General features: G+C 42.2%; 1 protein-coding gene across 1 annotated transcript in view; it reads right to left on the bottom strand.

Annotated features, from left to right (window-relative positions):
* Positions 1–2,313: 2,313 nt before the first annotated feature.
* si:ch211-218o21.4 (protein FAM107B) overlaps positions 2,314–21,940 on the bottom strand; it is a 31,550-nt gene continuing 11,923 nt past the window's right edge. The window contains exons 3-4 of the mRNA XM_040123157.1: positions 5,847–5,988; positions 2,314–4,713 (exon numbers count right to left, since the gene is read on the bottom strand). Of these exons, the coding sequence (XP_039979091.1) occupies positions 4,594–4,713; positions 5,847–5,988 (262 nt within the window). The 3' untranslated portion in view covers positions 2,314–4,593. The remainder of the gene's footprint in view (positions 4,714–5,846; positions 5,989–21,940) is intronic.

Below are 21,940 nucleotides of genomic sequence, written 5' to 3' on the forward strand. Positions count from 1 at the left end.
CACCACTAAATGTGGGACCTGTAAATACAACTTACAATAATGTGTGCTATCGTAATATTTACAGGATGGCACATAGTATGTTATACAAATGTATTACTCGTGCATACGATTTGCGTCATATCAGAACAATCATAATGTGATACATCACCAAACAACGCAAAGTACAAACACACACACACACAAACAATGAAAGAAGATATGATGTTTTGAAATTTTGTACTGAGTTCTCTTACTCCATTGGGAGTCATATAATATTATGTATTATGATAACATAAACAAGATTGAAAGTCTTTTATCTCTTGAGTTTAAACCAGTGATTAAAAACCTCAAATTACTTTTCTGTCTTCAGATCCACAGGGATTACATTAAATAGTTGGAGTCCAAAAATGCAGAATGTGGGTTCCCAGCTTGTCTAAAAATGTCGTCATTGTAAAATTAAGATTGTAGTCATTGACGACAACTAATTTCTTTACCTGCAGTTAAATGGGGGCATAGTCTGTCCTTGCTGTCATCGTAAACACAAGGCAAGTATCATCCTATAAGGAAGCATCTCTCAACTGACAAATTAGTGCCACTCGCCTGCAAGTGCCACTTACCTGCCAAGTGCTACTAGGTCCTCAGGGTCTGGGTTTAATTCTAACTGTAAATACTCCTCATAACAGCTGCAAGGTCTAAGGACTATCACGCTCTGTCATTTTGCACTCTGCAGTTAATGTACCTGAAGACGCAGATGCAGGTTGTGGCCCTCGATCTGCTAGTGGCGCTGCTGATAAGGGTCTGAAAAAGAAAAACAAAAAAAATTATAACCATTGGAAAATTGAAAAACAAAAGGGCCATAGTATTAATATAGATCATCGCCTTTAAATGACTAACTAACTAATCCGACAGGAAATAACGTTTACATGCATGTTATTTAAGTCAGTGTAACTTGATCCAACGCACCTCTGTTCAATGAACTGATTCTGATTCATCGTCAAGGTGAAATGATTGGTCCTGTTATCAATTCGCACAGCATGCAGCCAGTTATGGTGGTTGCTGAAACGATAGGCCTACCTACAGTAAGTGGCTGGCATGGCATGCCTAATAATTGTCAATGAGTGTGTTTGCATGGACATGCGTATCCCGTTTATGAGGCTTATCCTGGTTTAGATCATATTGGGGATAATGTTTTTACATCGAAGATAAAGAAATCTGGCTATTCATATCCATATATACCTGCTAAATACTAGTATCCCAGCCACTGATTACTGCATGCTCTTTGCGCCTATAATGTTTACAACACACCAGCAATTGTGAAATCTGACATTTCTGTAACTTTAACCTTAAGTTAAGCCACTTTGGCTTACAGCGGCCTTAAGCGTATTCAGTATGTATTCAGTCTATTTCATCACGGAAAGACAAATCTCAGTTTCTTCATCGTTCCAGAAGTGACATGTTAAATGGACTGCATTGATATAGCACTTTTCTAGTCCTATCGAGCACTCAAAGCACTTTACACTACTGCCACATTCACCCATTCCAACATACTCATACAGCGCTCTTTTCTTTACACACTGCGCTTTCTACACACACACACACTCACATACCAATGATACATCAGGGGTAATTTGGGGTTCAGTAGGACAAGGACACTTTGACATGCGGACTGGAAGAGCCGTCCGGTTAGTTGATGATCTGCTCTACCTCCTGAGCAGCAGCCACCCCATGCTTTCGCTGCCACCACCGTTTGTGTTTCTTTACTTCACTTGTCTGAAGCCGCGTCCGTGCAAGTAGTCGGCAGCAGCCAGAAATCCTGGATAAGATGTTTACTGCAACGGTATCCCCGTTTATTTTCGAGTACTCCAGCCTGCATAATCAGGTTTCTCAAACCTGGGATAAGGGCTTAATCTGTGTTTCTGGTGATCAGGATATGAAGTTTCGGGAGGGAACAGCCTCGGAGGAGGTTTGCACAAACGTCCAGCCAAACATCTTGGCACAGTGGGCTATAACCCTATATATCTTTAGATATAGGGAGTCATATCTTTCTACCTACCTACCCTACCTACCCTACCTATCAGCCACAACATAATGTTGTGACTGATCAGTGTATATAGACATTTTTCAGTGAGGATCAATTACAGTTTCAGAGCGAATGAATTCAAATTTAATACTACATTCAGTTTCAAGTTTATTGGAATTCATTTCCAAACTAATAAATTCAATTTCAAATTATGCTATTTTAGTTTCAGAGTCAATGCAGCTTATTCATTTTAAACAATAAATATTCAAACTATATGATTCAAATTCTTTTTTTAATTGACATGTTTCTGTCCATATATTATTTTGGCCACACATTCTCTAGCAGTTGTGTCATTGATATGAATGAAATATGAATGGTGACACCACTTTCTGATCATTGGCTTTCACTCGAAAAGCTCCTAACCAATGGCAACACATCCCTGTGACACACTCCGACATGAGGTCTTTGTGTAAGAAGTGAAACTGAGAAATTTAGGAGCAAAACTGAAAAATGTAGTCCTGAAACTGAAAAAAATTGCAGTCAAAGAAAAATTCTCACAGAAGAATGGAGATTATTGTAATTAATTTTTTAGCACTCGTGCTGTATAACAACCCGTACAGTCATGTCTATCTCATCCTTACTTGTTGCCATTTTTTTGGTAACTTTTTTTGTCACTATCTTTCATTGATGTAAGTTGTACTAGCAGGAGGTGAGACATAATTCACTTCTGCTTACAAATTATGCCAGCTGCTTTAGCCTCACACTCACACAAATTTCAAACGTATTGAACTTTGGTCTTCTTATATCACAAAGTAAAGGGACAAAAACATTGGATTTTTTGCCTTTGTCCATTGTTTTGTTTGAATTTTGTTTTACTTTTACTTTATTTTTGTGTTTGGTTCTTGGGAGATTTTGTTCTGAAATATATCTTATTCCATACGTCAGGTAAGGTGTTAATTTTGTCAATGAAAACCATGACAAAAAAATCTGGCAAAATCTTACTGGAGCTACCTGTGCTGTTCATTGCAGAGCAGTTATTCCAAAACTGGATTACCTCACTTATTTGCTTCAATACTGTTCATTGTCTGGATTTAGTTTGAGAGGAGACACTACATTGTTGGTTAACATCGATACTCTGATATTGCTTTAGCTAATATCTAAAGGATGATTTAGATGGACCATCGACATTAATTTCAGTGATTTAATAATTCTCAGTGCATTGCAGATTAATCTCGTCCTTACATTTTTTTCTTAGAAGAACCAGATCACATTGCTGACAGAGACATAACTTTGCAAGGTGTTTCTCGTTAACAGTTAGTGCAACAGGTCAAGTGGCTAAATCATCTTCTGAACAAGAGGTTTTTTTTTGGGTGGTGGAGGAAACTGTTTTGCCTATTACGGGCTGCATATGCATGACCTTATAGACTAAAATGTCTTTAGTTTTATCTTGATTATAACTAGACTAAAACCTCAAAAACAAATCAAATGACTACAATTTGACTAAAACTACATTTTTGTCGAAAGATTAAGACTGAAACTTCATCAAAATCAGGTGCCAAAATGAACACTGATAAGCTGCCTGTTTACTAATAGCATATTTTAATGTTTAGGGTGTTAGGTGTATTTTTTTTAAATTTTATTTCAGAATTTAAGGTACTTCATGAAGATTAACTTTTTTTTTCTCTCACTCAGAGACCTCAGTCTCTCTCCCTACCTTTCACCTGTTGCTGCTTTTGAAGGGATGAGCAGAGTGCATGTAATTGTTTATTACTTAAAATCACCCTAGTGATTCTGTATTCCTTCTACTAATAATGTATTTAGCCTCTCTTCGCAGTTGTGCCCAGCGGTGCCTGGTTTGTGCCAGCATCTGTTGTCACCAAAATTGCTAAAATTTGCCATTCATACCCATTTGTACTTACGCCTTGATATTTTGCTTGTATTTGTGTCTGCACAATGCAAGGGAATCGAGCCCTCTGTCAAACAAATGTGTAGAAACTCAGAAACTAAATGTGAGACACATTTAGTGTCTGAGTTTGTTGCTTTATATGAAATTGTATTTATTCTTGTCATCTTGCCATATTTTCTGGATGTTTATAAAGCCATCTATGATATTGTGGGTATTTGCCCTTAGCTGCCGATAAATACAAAGCACCTAATCTAAAGTATACTTTTAAAGTATTATCGCAACAGCATGTCACCCAAATTCAAGTTATTATCAGATTTTTTCAGCATTTCATTCTGGCATTTGAATAGAAAATAGCAGTAGTTCAATAAATAATAAATAATAAACAAAAGTTTGACATACTTTCTCATTAATGATGTTCACAATATACTACTGATAACTTCTATATCAAGCAAAATAGTTACAAATATTTGACTTACACAAAGCATTTCTTTGCATAGCTATAAAAATACACTATTTCCATAAGTATGTGTGTACCTGTGTCTTTTTAAAAAAATCAGCATTAAATCATTTCTACTAATTGTCTTTTAGCATAAAACATGTTGTTACTCTTTACATTAGGGGCAGTAGATGTTGAATAAACGCAGATTAGACCAGAGTTCAGTATACATTTTGGGTCTTCTATAGCATTTCAGAAATTCACAGCCTTGTTCTGGATCGCTGAGTGGATCTTTCTGAGGTTCTGTCGGACTCTAGCGAACTCCATCAACTGGGCTTCCTCTCGTGCCTTCTCCTCTTGTTCCTTCTCCCTCTGACAAGAGAAAAAGAAAAGCATTGGCACGACATATTCATGTAAAGATGGCATCAAGACAAGGGCAAAAATGTATGATTTTGTGCACAGATTGATCTCTATTTAGAAAGTTAATCTAGTTTGGAAATGATAACCATGATTACAACACTCTACCATGACTGGAGCAAATACTTTGTTTTCAGTAGTAAAGTATCCATTTTTTTGTATTCTTATTTTCTGTATTAAGATTGCATTTGAGATGCTGTCTGTTATTAGAGTAGTGACTATAGTGACTTTTCTCATGGAAGGACAACAATGGCACCATCCTACTAAAAACAGTGGTGAGCACTTGTAATAAATGAACCAGAAGTGCAAATACTTCTTAAAGACAAATACATCAATGTCAAACTCAAGTCACACCCAGCATAAAAATACAAGGCTAATCAGAGTCAGAGCTCTACACCACCTTTATTCAACAAGTTAATGTCCAACATAACAAAATGTTTGTTTAGTAATGTAGGGTAGCACTTCCAGGTTGACATATTGGAAACATTTCTGAGGCCTTCTACAAGTAATTAGTAGTAGATTCACTTTGCATTCTGGTATGGAAGGGGTGGAGATTGTGAAACTCACAGCAGAGCTACCTTTGTGTGTTGCTGTGTGTTGCTCGAATTTTGCAACTGCGCTGAGTACAAAGTTCAGCTAATTTCAACTTTGAACTTGCATGCACAGAATGAGATGACAGCTGTAATGGATGAAAATTTTGTATTGTATTTGTATTTCAGTGTTCCCAGAACTTTAAAACAGCACCTTAAAATCATACTTCAGCAGTCAGGCAGGACTACCAGGTTTGTGGATGGGAAAACAGTTACCTGCTACCTGACAATGGTGAAGTACATCTGTGCTAAACTAAGGTCTGAAACCATCCTTGCTCTGAATCCTGCTCATACTGTGATAATGTGTAAAGGGCCAAATTGTAATATGTTAAGTTACATTTTATCTACAGTTGCCCCATGGCCTTGGACTTTTACAGCTACTTGCAGCTATAGCTTTTATGTTTTCTTTGATCCCTTAAGACAATTCAGTTACAGTGAGTATCTACTTGAATGAAAAGATTAAATGAAGCATTTTCTGCCATAAACAGGATCTATTACCTCAAGCTGTTTCTGCTGATGTCTCAGCAGCACATCCTCCAGAGGAGTTCTGCTCTGTCCCTCCTCTTCTTGGTCACTCTGCACCCTCTTCCTCCTCTCGAGCACCTGCTGAAGTTCGGATCTGCTGCTCAGTGCCAGACCCCTAGCCAATATAGGAAGAGACAGCTGTAGTAAGACATGGTGAAAAAGTCAAAAGACAGAATATAGTTTTCTCAAATTTGAAATATGGACGAAAGGGCTTTATTTTTACCCACACTCCCCAGTTTAATTACAATTACCTGCTTACAGTACAGAGTAATATGTGTGCCTCTTTATCTCCATAGTATCCATGTTTCCCTATCCTGTCATTACCTGACACAGTAATAGCAAATAAATAGGGATATTCCATTTTCACCATGGCTTTATCATCCTGGTTTTTCAAGATGGTGTTTTAACTTCTGTGATGCTGTGTTCAGATTTTATTCAATATTCTTTAAATGTGACGCTTTTTTGCAGGCTCCATTACATTGATCAGCCACAACATTAAAACTGGTAACTGGTTGGGCCAATCGGTCTATTTCTGGCAATGGTAAATTGCATGAGTGTGTCAGTGTACCCAAGATATACAGTGGGGTCCAGAAGTCTGAGACCCTTTCCCCATGAATGGGAAAGTGGTCTCAGACTTTTGAACCCCACTGTATGTGGAACCATCTTTTGTTTTACATATTTTCACAAACCTTGTCGACACACTGTTATAGCAGTCTACCTAAATAATTAGACTGAACAGTCATTTTATTTAACAAAATTATTTACCCTGACATTGGGTTCATTGTGTCTATAATATGGATTTCTCTTATGTAGGGAGGTATTTTGTTTTGTTTTGTGCTAACCAAACACTAACATGTGAAATATCCATCCAGACGACATCATTTTCAGTTAACGCAGAAATTCTGTGGCAGTTCCAAGGAGCACAAGGGACGCTTTCCACAACAATTAAGAAATATGTAACATTTAAGAGATGTATAACAACCCGTACAGTCATGTCTATCGTATCCTTAATTGTTGCCTTTTTTTTTTTTGACTTTTTTCTTGTCACTATCTTTTATCAGTGTAGGTCGTACTAGCAGGAAGTGAGACATAATTCACTCCTGGTCACAAATTTTGCCAGCTGCCTTTGCCTCACACTCACACAAAGTTCAAACGTATTGAACTTTGGTCTTCTTATTCTATCACAAAGTAAAGAGACGAAAAAATAAACACAGTTACCATGTCAGTAACACCATCAAAGGGCCATGTCTCAGTTCAAAGGAAACATGGTTACAAAGGTAACAGCATGTGCAGTTTAAAATAAATAGACGAATCTCTGTCAATTTCTCGAGTACCATTCATCCAAAAAACTTAACGCTGCACTTCCTTGGGTCCTCAGCAAGGCACCAGCGAAGTTTGAAGTGGATCAGGTTCTGAAGAAAATTGAAATACAGACAGAGAGAGAGACAGACAGATATTCCTCTATTTATAGTGCTCTGGTGGTGCTATCAACTGGTGAAATCGAGCTGAACTTGACATGGTGTAACATTGGATTTCTAGTTCAGTGTCAAAGTCTGTTTAAGTAAATTCTGTAGCTACTTGAGGGTCTGAATGGAAAGAATGCAGTCCAGTTATGCTTCTGCAGCCAAAAGCACAAGTCCAAGCCATTGTGCCAAAACTGAAAAATACTAAGTAGTAAACTCCTGGGAATGATGAGTTTCTATCAGTAGATATTTGAAATGAGTGTGGTTTCACAGACTCCCACTCAGGGACAGGTGCAAGTGGGCCACCCACCTCTGATTAGAGTGTTATGATCAGCTCCAATGGTGGACCCAAAGTGCAGAACACAGACTACTGAAGCAGGTGTTTAGTTTAAAGCTAGTTATATTGCCAATACGGAGAATGATTAGGATGAAGGGCAAGGGCAGGATTGTCTGGCCTAAGGAGCAGGCTGAGGAGTGGGTTTAGTGGAGCAGACCAGGCAGATGAGAGGGACTGACAGACCCAAATTGGTGATGGTGGAACAGAACAGGCAGACTGAAGCAGAATCCAAACTGGGAAACAGACGCAGACAGAGCTGAACGTGGCTGGCGGCAGGAGTTGCATGTAATGAGATCTGAGGCACGGGTAAACAGAGTATAAACATGGAGCAGGAAACAGACTAGCTCAAAACTAGGAAGTTTGCCATAGCATGCTACCACATAGAGAAGGCTAGTGGAGACTGGTTTTATCTGTGATACATGAAAGGCAGGATGAATCTTCATAGAGCTGGGTAGCGTCCACTTGACAACAGAAGGATTGGTTATCTTTTCAATTGTAATTAGGAGCCAGGATCCTGCCTTTGTCCGCGATGCTTTCGTTGCCGTCCACAGAGTGAAGGAGAGCTGATCAAGTGTCCCTCCCGATCTTCCTGCAGTAGCAGGGGGGGTGTTGGACAGAGGGCACTGCTAACTCGCGTTCCCGAACAAAGGCAGTTGGTACCTTAGAGAGGCTTCAAAAAGGCACCATAACTGTAGCTGCACTGGTCATAGAGTTGTGGACATACTGGATCCAGGCCAGGTATGTACTGCAAGGAAGCAGGATTGGGGCCAGTGACACAACAAAGAGAGGATTCCAGGTCTTCGCTTGCTCTTTTAGCCTGTTGGTTTGGGGATGAAAACCGGAGGATAAGGTGACTGTTGCTCCCAGCACCTGACAAAATGTTTTCCACACTTGCAAGATAAACTTGTGACCCCTGTCTGAGACAATGTCAACAGGTAAACCATGGAGACAAAAAACATGATTTTATAATAAATTAGCAGTCTCACAGGCAGAGGGGAAGTTGGACAAAGCAATGAATGTACAGCCTTAGAGAAACGACTTACTACTGAGCAGACTACAGTGTTACCTTGTGAGGGGGGTAAACCCATCACAAAATCCAAAACCATGTTTGACCACGGACGACTTGGCATTAGGAGTGGATGTAGAAGACCAGCAGGAAGATGATGAGAGGCTTTAACCCTGACGCACACTGTACAGGTAGCAACAAAAGCTCAAGAGTTTGCATCCATCTTAGGCCACCAGAAGTACTTCATCAGGATTGAGAGGGTATGGCTCACACCCAGATGACAGGCAAACTTAGATGTGTGGACCCACTGCAGCACCTGTGAGCAGACAGCCTGGGACAAGAGTTAGGTGGTCCTGTACCTGGATCTGGCTGATTTGACCACTGACCCAATATCCCAAGAAGCTGCTGCTACCGCAAAGGAGGGGGAAAGAATTCAATTCAATTTTCAATTCAGTTTTATTTATATAGCGCCAAATCATAACAGAGGTTATCTCAGGGCACTTTTCATGTAGAGCAGGTCTAGACCGTACTCTTTATAGTTATATTTACAGAGACATTCCCCCATCAGCAAGCACTTGGTTACAGCGGCAAGGAAAAAAAATCCCTTTTAAAAAGGGTAGAAACCTTGAACAGAACCTGGCCTATGCTGGGTGCCTGTCTGCCTCGACCAGCTGGGTTGACAGAGAAAGACAGGGAGAGACAGAGAGAGAGACAGAGAGAGAGACACAGAGACAGAGAGAGATTTCTTTTTTTTTTTTTTTTTTTAAACATTTATTAAACCCACATCATCACCCAAAGACCAGAAAGAAAAATAGCAAAACAAAGAGAAGCAAAAAACTGTCGCCAAAAAAACCATTTTCTCTCAGAAATTAACAATCAGCTCTCCCTCCCCCCCGACAGAACATAAGACCCCTCCCACAGCCCAAATGTGCCTGAAGTCCTGCACGTTGTCCATCATTATATAATAAGCGTGTTCCACTCTCAGCCGGGCCATCAACAGTCCCTGCAGAACCGGCACAGGTTCCACGTTGCCAGTGTTCCAGACCCGGTTCCTGCGCGTCAGCTAGATGGCCAGCTTGGCAGAACCAGATAAAAAGTTCACCAGTGTATGTGCCGTCTTCTTTTTAGCACTGTACCTGGGGCCAAAAATGAACAAATCAAGAGAAAATTTCTCCCCGATACCCTGAAACCACCTTTTTAAAAGCTCGAACAGCGTCATCAGCCGAGGACACTGAACAAACAAATGTTCCAGGGTCTCCGCCTGAGAGCAGAAGACACACTCCTCCCCCAGCTCAGGATACAGGTGCGCTCTGTATCTGTTCGTAGCTATCGCCCCGTGTACAACCCTCCACTGGAGGTCTGCTTTCCGCTTTTCAATGGGCAGCTTGTACAGGGCCCGCCAGCTGCCTTTCGGGGAAGCGCCTGGACCAAAAAACTCAGTCCACCTCGACTCCCTCATCCCCGCCAAAAAGCGCAGGTTCAGAACCTTCACGCAGATTTGATAGGCTGCTTTTTTCCCTACAGCCAGGAACTGGTCCAGGTGTGGGGTTGTGAACGTCAGCAGCTGTCCTCCTCCTTCCTGCCACTCTCCCACAGCTGGGGAGACGGACAGAGAGGGGAAGCTGTACTCGCAGCCTTCACTCCATTGTTTGCACAGGTCTCTGTTTTCTGCGAATGCTCTCAGGTTTTGTGGCAGGGCAGCACAGACCTCCTTCACCGGCTCGCAAGCTGGCAGAGACCGGCTCGCAAGCTGGCAGACTGCAACGTCTGGGTCTGTATAAAGTTGTTGAAAAACAACGGTTCTTCAAACAACCACATGCCCGGAGTTTCATTTGTACGACGTGTGGTCTTAAAGATCTGCCAGCCCTGCAGGACAGAGCTGTAAAAAGGTGTCAGCCCAGTTAGGTCCACCGTTTCCGGTTGGAGGAGGAAAAGCTGTTTGTCGTAGCCCAGTCGACCGGCTCTCCTCAGCAGCAGACGAGCTGTGTCGAACCAGCTTGGGCCACAGTTGTACAGCAGCCTTTGCGCGGTCTGGAGTCTAAATGAGGCCATTTTGGACTGGATGTTGATCAATCCCTGCCCCCCTTCAACCACAGGCAGATGTAAGGCTGCTGCTCTGACCCAGTGGTAACCAGACCAGAAGAAGTCCAGGATGGCTTTCTGAATTTCCTCTACCAGGCCCCTTGGTGGCGTCAGAGCGATAACTTTGTGCCAGAGAGTCGAGGAGACCAAGTTACTGGCAACCAGAACCCTTCCCCTATATGACAACTGGGGTAGAAGCCATTTCCATTTAGACAACCGAGCGCACACTTTCTCCCTAGCTCCCTCCCAGTTCTTTCTCTGAAAGCCCTCAGTGCCCAAGAACAATCCCAGCACCTTCAGCCCCTCCTTCCCCCACTGGAGTCCTCCAGGCAGACTGGGCACTGCCTGATCCCGTCACTGTCCCATCAACAGAGCTTCACTTTTTTTCCAGTTCCACCGTGCAGATGAGGCCTGTTCATAAAGAGTCAGGGTGTCCTGCAGATGTTGAACATCCTCTTGACTGGAAACAAAGATGTAAATGTCGTCTGCATAAGCAGAAACAGTGGGAGGACGATCGAGGTCCGGCAGTGAGAGACCACTGAGCCGACCTCTCAGCCTGCACAGCAGGGGCTCAATAGCTAAGCTATATAGTTAACCTGAGATAGCACAACTCTGTCTTATCCCTCGCTGTACAGGGATTGGCCGGTTCAGCCCCGTCCCCATCTTCACCATACATTGTGCACATTTATACAGTAAACCAACCCAAGCCAGAAAACCATCACCAATACCAAAAGCCCTAAGTGCAGAAAACAAGTAGGAGTGATCCACCCTGTCAAAAACCTTTTCCTGATCTAAAGACAATATCAGTGGCCTGCACCAAAGAGGTCGGTTTAGAAGTCCATTGCATGGCTCCTCATCTCATTCGGACTAGCGGTCACTCTGCCTCCTGGCAGCCTAAGGCAGGTCATCTGCTTTCATTGGGTGACCGATTTTTCCAGGTTGAAAAAGAAGGAGCTTGGAGCATCCATGTCCTTCAGCTGGAGGAAGCGGGACCTGACGAGGGCTCCTTGTATTCTCTCCTGCAGTTAGGAGCTCAACTCCAACCTTTTTTCCTGCAACGGTTGGCCCTTAGCAGGATCTGGGTTGCCATGCAAGCCCTCTTCAATTTCCCTAATGATGGCTTCAAGTTCTTGCACTGATAACTTGATTTTAGCAGTGGAATGGCAGGTGTACTGTTGGCAAAAAACACAAATTTGTGTTTTGCCAATCTCCCACCACAGTTTCAGTGAACTGAAGTCAGTTTTTTTAATTTTCCACTGCTGCCAAAATTGCTCAAAGCAGTGGCAGAAAGTCCTGTCTAGAAGGAGTTTGTTGTTAAAACTCCAGTAAGATTTAACCCTTTCAACTGGTGAAATATACAGATCTATGCTGACTAAGTGATGGTCAGTTAACCCAACTGGACTAATTGTGCTCTCAACCAGTCTGGAGCTGAGACTTTGGGAGATATAGATTCTGTCCAGTCTAACAGTTTTACATTTTGCTTCTTTCCTCAAAGTTGTGATGTGTTTTTTTAGATGGAAGCGTTTCTTTTCATCCAAAATGTCAAACCCAACCAGTTTTTTTAATATGCCAACAGATCTAATGAACTTGTCAGTGTCTCTGAAATAATCAGTCCCTTTAACAGATTTTCCGAATGTTTCATCCAGGAACTGATTTATTTCCTCTAGAGAGTAGAGGTTTGTGTTCCTGTTAGGAGTCTCACCAATAGATACAGCGTCTGACTCAGAGTCATACTCCATGTCTCCTCCTGCATCTGATACCTGGCTACTGAATACACTTTGTCCTTCGGTATTATCTTTGACTATTAGACTGGTGGAAGCAGCTTCTTCAGCTTTTTCTTCTGACTGTTGTTTTGCCTCAGCCCCTGCAGACTGAGAGCTGCTCAGGTTCTCTGCAGTCTCAGAAGCCTGCAGCTGGCTGTTACAGTTTGACCGTGAACCGGTTGCTGCATCTGCAGCACCGTGGTCCACCCCCTCAGTCCCGGCTGCGGGCCCACCCTCCTCCCGGGCCCGAGCGCGGTCGCCCGCCGGCGCCTCGGCCCGGGCGGACCCGCCCGCCGCCGCTTCCACCAGTTGTTGTCTATGCGGACACGCAAATCGTTTGTGACCAATGTCTCCACATTCGAAACATTTGAGCTGCCCTGAGCTGGCGTAGACCAGGTAATGGCCATCGCCGTGCTTCACCCTGAAAGACACCTCCAGCGTCTGGGTCGGCGAGTCCAGGAACATGAACACCTGCCGCCTCAGAGACTGGACGTGCCTTAGTTTGGGATCCTTACATCCCAGACTCAATGTCTTAAATCCGCTGGCGAATTTACCGAACCTGCGGAGTTCGGTCTCCAGCGATTCATTTGGGATGAACGGCGGAACACCGGATACGGTGATCCGCGTGGAGGGCACCGACAGCGTGGAGACCTGTACGAAATTCTCCCTGATAAACACACCGCTCTCGGTCAGATGATGCACCTGAGGCTCGTCCTTCAGGAAACAAACACCGCTCGGTTCATTCTGGAGGCAAAACACCGCTCGGTTCATTCTGGAGGCAAAACACAGCTGATCGTGTCCCACTTGTTCACCGGCGGCCAGCAGAACTTCCTCTACGGTCACGGTGCTATCCGGCGGGACCATCCGCACTCCCTGCCGGATAGACGGAGGTGGCGTCTCGGAGGACGCCATCACTCCCGAAGACCTCCTGACAGGTCCACCGATCGATCGGCAAACAAATCAATGAACCAATTTAGAAAAATAAAGCTTACCTGATCATGTACAGAGGAAAATGTGCACAGATAATCCAGAAACACACACAAAACAATTCACAACTCCCGCCACTCGCACGTCCACCCTCACTCACGCTCACAACCGGAAACCGGAAACAGAGAGGGGGGGCAGGACGGAAGAGAACATAGAACAATACAGGTACCACATAAAGATGTATAATAATAATGCGACTAATAATAAAACTAATAATTAAAATTAGAGGACTAATAATATTAATACTATTAAGACTAGATATAACAATAATAATGATAATCATAATAATTGAAACAGTCGGTGTTGAGCAGGATCATGGGAGCAGTAGGTGGTAGGTGCAGTCACTGATCTAGACTTTGCAGCACCAGGGGCAGTGATACCTGCAGAAAGCAACAGGAGGAGAGATGAGAGAAACAAAAAAAGCACAAAACTACACAAGAGAAAAGAAGTCAAATTAATAATGAGCATTGATGGTTATGAATGCTTACAGGTGGAGAGGGAGAGGAGGAGAGAAGTTTGATTTCTATTGATTGGGATAGATTCTAACTATTACTTGAAATGTTTGGGATTTCTTCTACTCTGCATTCACAAAGCTAATCAATAAGCATGTATCCTGGAAACTTTAAACTTTTAAAAGCAGCCATTTACCTTGGATCAACTCTTAACTCACATACACTCACCAAGCAATGCATTAGGCACAGCATACTAATACTAGGTAGTGCCTCAATTTGCTCTCAAAACAGCCTAATTTCTGCATGGATTCCAAAAGAAACATTCCTTTGAGACTCTGGTCATTGTTGACATGATTGCATCACGTTATGTCTGCTAATTTGTCAGCTGCACATTACTGCTGCCAATCACCCATTCTACCACATCCCAAAGGTATTCTACTGGATTCAGATTGGTGACTGGGAAGGCAGTTGAAATACGCTGAACTCATTGTCATGTTCACAAAAGCAGTTTGAAATGACTTTTGCTTTGTGGCATGGTGCATTATCATGCTGGAAGTAACAATTAGAAGATGGTAAATTGTAGATGTACATTGTTAGCAATAATACTCTGATAGGCTGTGGCATTCAAACCAGAATTGACTGGTATTAAGGGGCCCAAAGTACACCAAAAAAACATTCCCCACACCCTTACACCACCACCAGCAGCCTGAACTGTTGACACAAGGCAGGTTTGATCCATGGATTCATGTTGATGACGCCAAATTCTAACACTACCTTCCGCTTGCCTCAGCAGATAACCGGATTCATCAGACCAGGCTACATTTTTTTCCAGTCTTAAACTGTCCAGTTTTGGTGAGCCTGTGCCCACTGCAGCGTCAGATTTCTGTCGTTGTATCCCATCCACCTCAAGGTTGGACACTGAAATGTTATTCTGCTCACTAACTTTTAAAGAGTGTTATCTGAGTTACCGTAATCTTTGTCAGCTCCAGCCAGTTTGTTTGATGTGAACATTAACTGACTTAACTTGGGGCTGGAAGCACCGTGAATTCCCGAAAGACAATAATACAATATCCTATAGTATACAGGCCAGTGGCATTGAATTTATGTTTCATGAAACACTGATATTCCTGTCCATGGGTAAAAATAAATGTATCTTTGCACTGAAGCAACTACAGGATCTACAGTAACTTATAGACGGAGTACAATAAACTGTTTTCATTATTAGGCTGACGATCTGTTGCTTTATTTTTTATTTACTTCAGGGATAAGTTCCATGCTGGCAGTAATGCTGCATATAATTTGGAGACACAGGAATGGATCCAGCGGCTGCTAGTGATCTAATAAAATCAAATAGAGGCAACATTCTACATTTCTGTGTGTCTGAAAGTGGATGTTCTAAACCAGTTGTGTGAGAGCCGACAACGCTGTGAAACTGAAGGAGATGGCGCTGCTCAGTTCCGGTGCACTCCAGCCCAATTTAACCTCTGACGGTGCAATAATTCATGAAAAAAAAGTTTTTCAATGACAATTATTTCACCTTTTGTTTTTAGTAACTGGATGAACTGTTTTTCATTGTGACATAATTTTCCAGGCCACATTAGCTCATCATTAGTTTTCATGGTGAGGTGAGAGGGAGCTTTTTCTTTTTTTTTTTAAGAGGAAGATGCATGATCGATGCCAAAATGAAAATCAACTGTCCGATCACAGCTTTTGGGGTGGGACCATGGGCAGTCCCAATGTCCAAACTCACAGACACACGGACTTTGAGGTGCATTCTTGATAAATCTGTGAGGGCTTAGGACTGTCCTACTGTCAAATCGTCAAGTGCGTGAGGGCTCTTTCTCAGACACTTTGAGCCTTTTATGCACACTTTCCATAAGTATACATTTCTGAAGACTTTGCCTGAGGGAATTACCCACAGTTCACAGCACTGTCACATGTTTACCAGGGGAAGCCCAGAAGCATTAAAAAAAAAGGTAAACAACCACCATAAAATGGAAAAAAGAAGAAGAAAGAAGAATTGTTAATAAACAAGCATGGAAGGAACTAACCCTAACCTTAATGTTACAAGAGAAGAGAATTACACACGTAAGTATAAACGATTGTTGATTTAATCTGTGTGTAGTTGTTTGATGGCATGATGAATTCCAAATATGCTTTCATCAGATCTGATCCAACAACATTTCTCTTTTGTTTACAAACTGGGAGCTATCAAAAAACACTTCAGTTCATCCAAATGCAGATGGAGTACTAGCCTCACTTTAGTGGTTACAGAAATGCCTCTGCATTTAGTAATGTCAGTTCATGATTATTCAGTCAGCCAGTGGTGGGTAGGGAGAATTGACATAAACAAGGTTGTTTCTCAAAACCCTTGTGTCATGTACTGAACCTCCATAACGAAAATAAAATGTCCAGAGATCTCCTAGTGGAGTCAAAGATGCCTTGACGTTATTACCCTAGTAGAACAATGCACTCCCAGAATGCAGGCTTACTGGTGGTTCCTGTAGTCTCCAAAAGTAGAATGGGAGGTTCCTCTACTGTGGAACCATCTTCCAGTGTGGGTTCGGGAGGCAGACACCCTCTCCACGTTTAAGAGTAGGTTTAAAACCTTCCTTTTTGATAAAGCTTATAGTTAGCGCTGGCTCAGGCTTGGCTTGAACCAGCCCCTAGTTATGCTGCTATAGGCCTAGACCGCCAGGGGACTTCCCATGATGCACCAAGGTCCTCTCTGCTCATCTCCCTCTCCATCTGTATGCATTCATATCCCATCAGTGCTCTTTACTAACTTGACTTCTTCTCTCTCATGGAGTTTTGTGCTATTTCGTCTCACTCCTCTCTCCTGTTGCTTTCTGCATGTATTTCTACCCCTGGTTCTGTATAGCGTAAGGCCATGCTTCTCAGCAGCTTTCGTTTCACAATACCTTCATTTGGCAAGATTCAAGAGTCAAGATTCAAGATTCAAAATTCCATCCATCAGCTAAACGGCTTATCCTTTGAGGGTCGCAAGGGGACTGGCGTCAAACCCAGTTGACATTGGGAGAGAGGAAGGGTAAACCCAGGACAGTGCGGCAGTCTATCACAGCGCCAACATATAAAGACAAACAACCAGTCACGCTCACATTCACACCTATTGACAAATTTAAAGTCACCAATTAACCTAACCTTAATGTCTTTGGTCTGTGGGAGAAAGCTGGCATACCCAGAGGAAACCTTCAAACGCACAGGGAAAACGTGCAACACAGAAAGGCCCTGGACCGAACTAAGATTCAAACCAGGAACCTTCTTGCTGTGAGGCAACAGTGCTTACCACTGCACCACCAAGGCAACCAGATTCAAAATTCAATTTAATTATCATTATGCAACACAAGATTGTATGACAAAATTACAGAGTTCCTTTATGCTACTCAAAAAAAAAGTTATATAAATGATGAATAAATAATCAAGTCATAAAAATAAAACAATTTTCGTGGTTGAGTGTGGAGGACGATTTTCGGTAGTCTCACAGCCTGAGGAAAGAAAGTGCTCCCAAGTCTGGCGGTATGAAAGCGGATACTTCTGTATAGCTTGCCAGACGGAGGCAGGTTGAACAGCCTGTTGCTGGGGTGGCTATTGCCTTTTTGTATCCTCTGGGCTCTGCGCAGGCACCTCACCGCACCGATAGCACTGATGCTTGGTAGATGGGTACCGATGATGATGATTCACCTGCTGCAGAGCTTTCAGTTCTGTACACATCCAATGGCAGTTTTTGATGTTTCCAGTTAGGATGCTGAGGTGTATGGTCATATATGTAGAATTGAAGCCATGTGTTTATATAGAGGCCCTAGGTCAAAGGTCCTCAGAGGGTGCCTCACAGTTTGGAATAGAAAGTTTATGCTCTGTGACTGAAACCATACATAGTGACAGTTTTTAGGAAAACAATTGCCTCATTTAAGAGTCGGTGATCAAGGCTGATTTAAAGAGTGGTTCCTTGGCTGCACACACTCTCACAAGCAGACGCCGTACTTCTTTGTAATAAACCTTTATATGCAATTAAGCCAATGTCAGCGGATTCGCCTTCATCCTCTTCACATCATCAACACCATCTAATAAACTACACGAATTTTGGCGTCACGAACTTGGTTGTGTTGTGCCCTGCAGCATCTTCATCAGCATCAGCGCGCCGACTCCCGCTCCACGCCGGCAGTTAAGGTGAGGATTCCTCGCATTCTTGGGGCGCTGGTTTGTTCGTTGAGGCTGTTGTATTTACTGGTTGATCACACCGCAAAGAATCATTTGTGTGTGCGTGTCATGATGTATTGATGTTTGGTTCGGTGCTCCATTCTAAATTTGGTTTTGTTGCGTTGCTAGGGCGACACAAAAGGGGGGAGTAATGTAGTAAAGACGTGAAGAAAATAAGAAGTTAAAGTAGGAAACTGTAGAATAGCCTAATTAGTAATGGTAAAGTGTTCTAAATAAATGCCATGCCAGATTAATGAAGACAGGGCCCTTATCTTTCTTAATGGTAAGACATGCGTATTAGCCACTGCGTAAAAGTTGGCTTTTAAAGAATAGTGGAATTTGACTGGAAATTAGAAATGTAACTCCGGGGAGGAATTAGGAGAAATTAAATAAAGTAAAAGTAACATGGTAAAAGAGGTAAGGTAAAGGAAATGAGAGGAAATACAGAGGTTAAGCCACAGATTCGGATGAAGCCCTTAGGAAGGCGGTGTTAGACGGCCCATAAAACCTGGGATGTCACTAGGGGATGTTTCAGGTCAGTTCTAAGAACTGGAGGTACAGAGTAAGCTCCCACTCGAACATTTGTTGACGAACAATGCCTGAAGCAGCCTCTCATTGAAATGTCTGCATGTCATTAAGGTAGCGTTAATTTAGGAAAAAAGAGAAAAGTGAGCGGCAAAAATGCGCATTTAGTAGGGAAAAGTATGAATGAGTTAACTTTGAGAAATTTGGGATGATGATTGAGTTCATTGTGCGCTTCTCAAACAGAAGCTCAATCTGCTCTGTGCCCTTGTTTGTTCAACGATTGGTCTGTGTGTGTGTGTCTGCTGCCCGCAAATAGGTTGTGGTTGAAAATAAGTGGTTTATTGATTCATAAGGACAGATATGTTTGCTTTTTAATGTTAAATATACATGAGCTTCTTTCAGGGGGACATTTTGATAAAAATCATGAGCCTCTTTGAAAGGACGTTTGAAACTAATGATCTATGAGTCTTTAAGGGGACTAAAATTGTTAAAAATATATAAATGAGCCCTTGTGGGACGTTTGATAATATTTATGAGCTTCCTTGGCAAGATTATTGAATCTGCTCAATATGAACCGCGAGAAGAACATTTTTATTGTGGAAAAAAGTAGGGAGAACAGCGAGGATGTTTTGTGTGCACAAGAATGAGCAAGAAATAAGATAGGAAGGGAAAGACAACCTTTTGACAAAGTTCCCAATATTAAAACACGCATTTTGATTTTGATGAGGGATCGATTGAGTGTTTGATGAGCGTCCAGTTTTTCTCTCATTTTTACTCTTTGCCTCTCTGTGTGTGTGAGAGAGACAGAGAGAGTGAGTGAGAGAGCGCTACACCCTCCCTTCCCTCTTGGTTAGAGACTGAAAAAAAAAAAAAAACTGAGGGGCTTAGAGTTAATGGACAGTCTTTAAGGACATGTGAGTCTATTTAAAGTAGAATAACTTGGAGATTTAAGATATTATTAGAATGAAATAAATTAAAATAACACTTTTGATGCTCTGAAGTTGGCAAATTTATTTCACTTTCTGTTACTGATTGTGGCAATACAGTGGTTTATCGATAATTTAAATAGGAAACTGAAGAGAGGAATAACCTAAATGAACTTTAAAAATTTTTATTTGATTTACAATAAGGGAGTAAAAAACTACAACTTCAAAGCAATCACTCCGGTTGATGTTGTGCAGAAGAGTAATCCCCTAATTAAAGGTGTAGAAAAAATGTCGGAAAAGTGGCATAATCGTTGGCTTGAAATTGACCAACCTTGGCCAGTGGAAGGGATACTCAACCCAGATGTAATTAGAACAAATGCAGGTGCTTATATCCACATATAAGGCGGAGAAGAAGAAGGGTAAAAAGGGACAGAACATAAAGAAAAAAGACAAACAGAGCTTGTCATTCTCCAGTTGTTTGAAAATGAGGGACAGAAATTATTGGAAGCTGCAAAAGATAAGAGGGAGAAAGGCGCAGAGGAAATAGAGAAGAATGCAGGGGAAATAGAAAAATTAATGGCAGAAACTAATACACCATTCTCACATACAGCCCCAATAAAGAAACCCCCACCTTATGAGAAGGAGGTGAAGTTTGAGGAGATTTATCCCCAACTTCCAGTGATTAGTCAGGAAGGTAACTATCACATTGCAGATGAGAATGAGCGAATAATAGAAACAGGAAGAGCGGAAACAACCATCAAGATGTATCCAAACACCAAAAGTAAAAAGAAAACGGCTCGTTTGGAATCAAGGGGGGACTAAGGATCAAGAGGATGCAAATTGGAGATGATGATCAGAGTGATTTGGATGAAAATATGGGTGGATATGACCCAGCAGTCAGACGGATACTGGCTAAAGCGGAGAAAAGAGGAGTCAAAACGTAGAGGAAAAAGGACCGAGGATTGACAGCTCCAATGAAAATGAGAATGGAAACAGCGATGGAGACTCGGAGCGCAATGGTCCATCGTTTTCAAGAGGGTTTTTCCCAAGGGCATCCAGTACCAGATATGGAGAAGACAGATGGCCGACTTTAAGAGAGGTTGAGGAAAATATCGATCAATGTCTTATTGAAATAAACAATTCTACCAGTCTAGAAAATTTGGGAAGCACTGGAGAATCAATTACAGGAATTGCAGATAGCGAAGAAAGAATTACGGAAGAAAGACTCTAAAAAGTCAGGCACTATGAAATATTCATAACGCTCAAGAAGGGGAAAGTCAACAGATGTGTCCAGTGGTTATTCGAGGACAGAATCTGGAGTATAAGCCCTGGCAGAATACAGATATGTCAGATATACTTGAGAAGTTACCTACTCTTCAAGATGGAGCGCATCCTTGGATTTCAAAGTTGGAAGAGATTATAGTGGGAACACAGTCTGCCATAGGAGATATTAAGAGCTAACCTCCTTGGGGCCCCAGCTATGGAAGAGATTTTACAGAAAGCAAGACTAAATCGATACGTGGGATCTTCTGTGAACGATCCAGAGTTGTTTGCTGCAAATAGAGGTCGTATGTGGAGAACGCTGAGAGATACATTTCCAACAAATGTAAATCCTGATAATATCTTTATTGAACCCAAGGGCTTACATGTCAGGGGCCCATCAAGTGTGGAGAAATGTCACAGGAAATGACCTGGATTTGAATCAGATGGAGCAATGAATTTTGCGAGGGAAAATACAGAAGGGGTTGCCCCTACCAGTGAAGAGCAAACTGGCAGAGTTGGTTGGTCTTGGAAGCATGGCAAAGGGTGTCTACACGGATCATATAGCACATCAAGTGAAACTATATTGGAAGAAGGAGCATGACCAGAAAGAACAGGACCAGGAGACTCTCAGAAAACTTAATCAAATACAGCTGGTTGATAATAAGAAGAAAGAAAAGAAGCAGGCTTTGGTTATTCAGAGTCAACCTCAGAGGCCGAGGGGAGGTCAGCTGGTAGTGTCAGGGCCGGAGCAAGATCCAATAATAGTCCGACCATAATCCGACCATTGGAAGTGATGGCGGATTACTTTCACCTGTGTTCGACCTGAAGACGCTATACATCTCCCCATGTCTGGTCAATTGATACGGACAATCGGGTTTGAGGGAGTGAAACAGCTGATTCCTCTCACGGAACCTATTGAGCTCCAAGGATGCTGCCAAATCAAATCCAGAGGAGTGGTTGAATCGTCAACCAAAGCAAGTCCAACTCAGTTCGTGCTGCATAATTTTGGGACCACAAGGAGCAGCTATGAAGATAAACAGCAATG

This window comes from Xiphias gladius, unplaced genomic scaffold (genome assembly GCF_016859285.1).
Source record: "Xiphias gladius isolate SHS-SW01 ecotype Sanya breed wild unplaced genomic scaffold, ASM1685928v1 HiC_scaffold_1479, whole genome shotgun sequence".
Taxonomy (NCBI): domain Eukaryota; kingdom Metazoa; phylum Chordata; class Actinopteri; order Istiophoriformes; family Xiphiidae; genus Xiphias; species Xiphias gladius.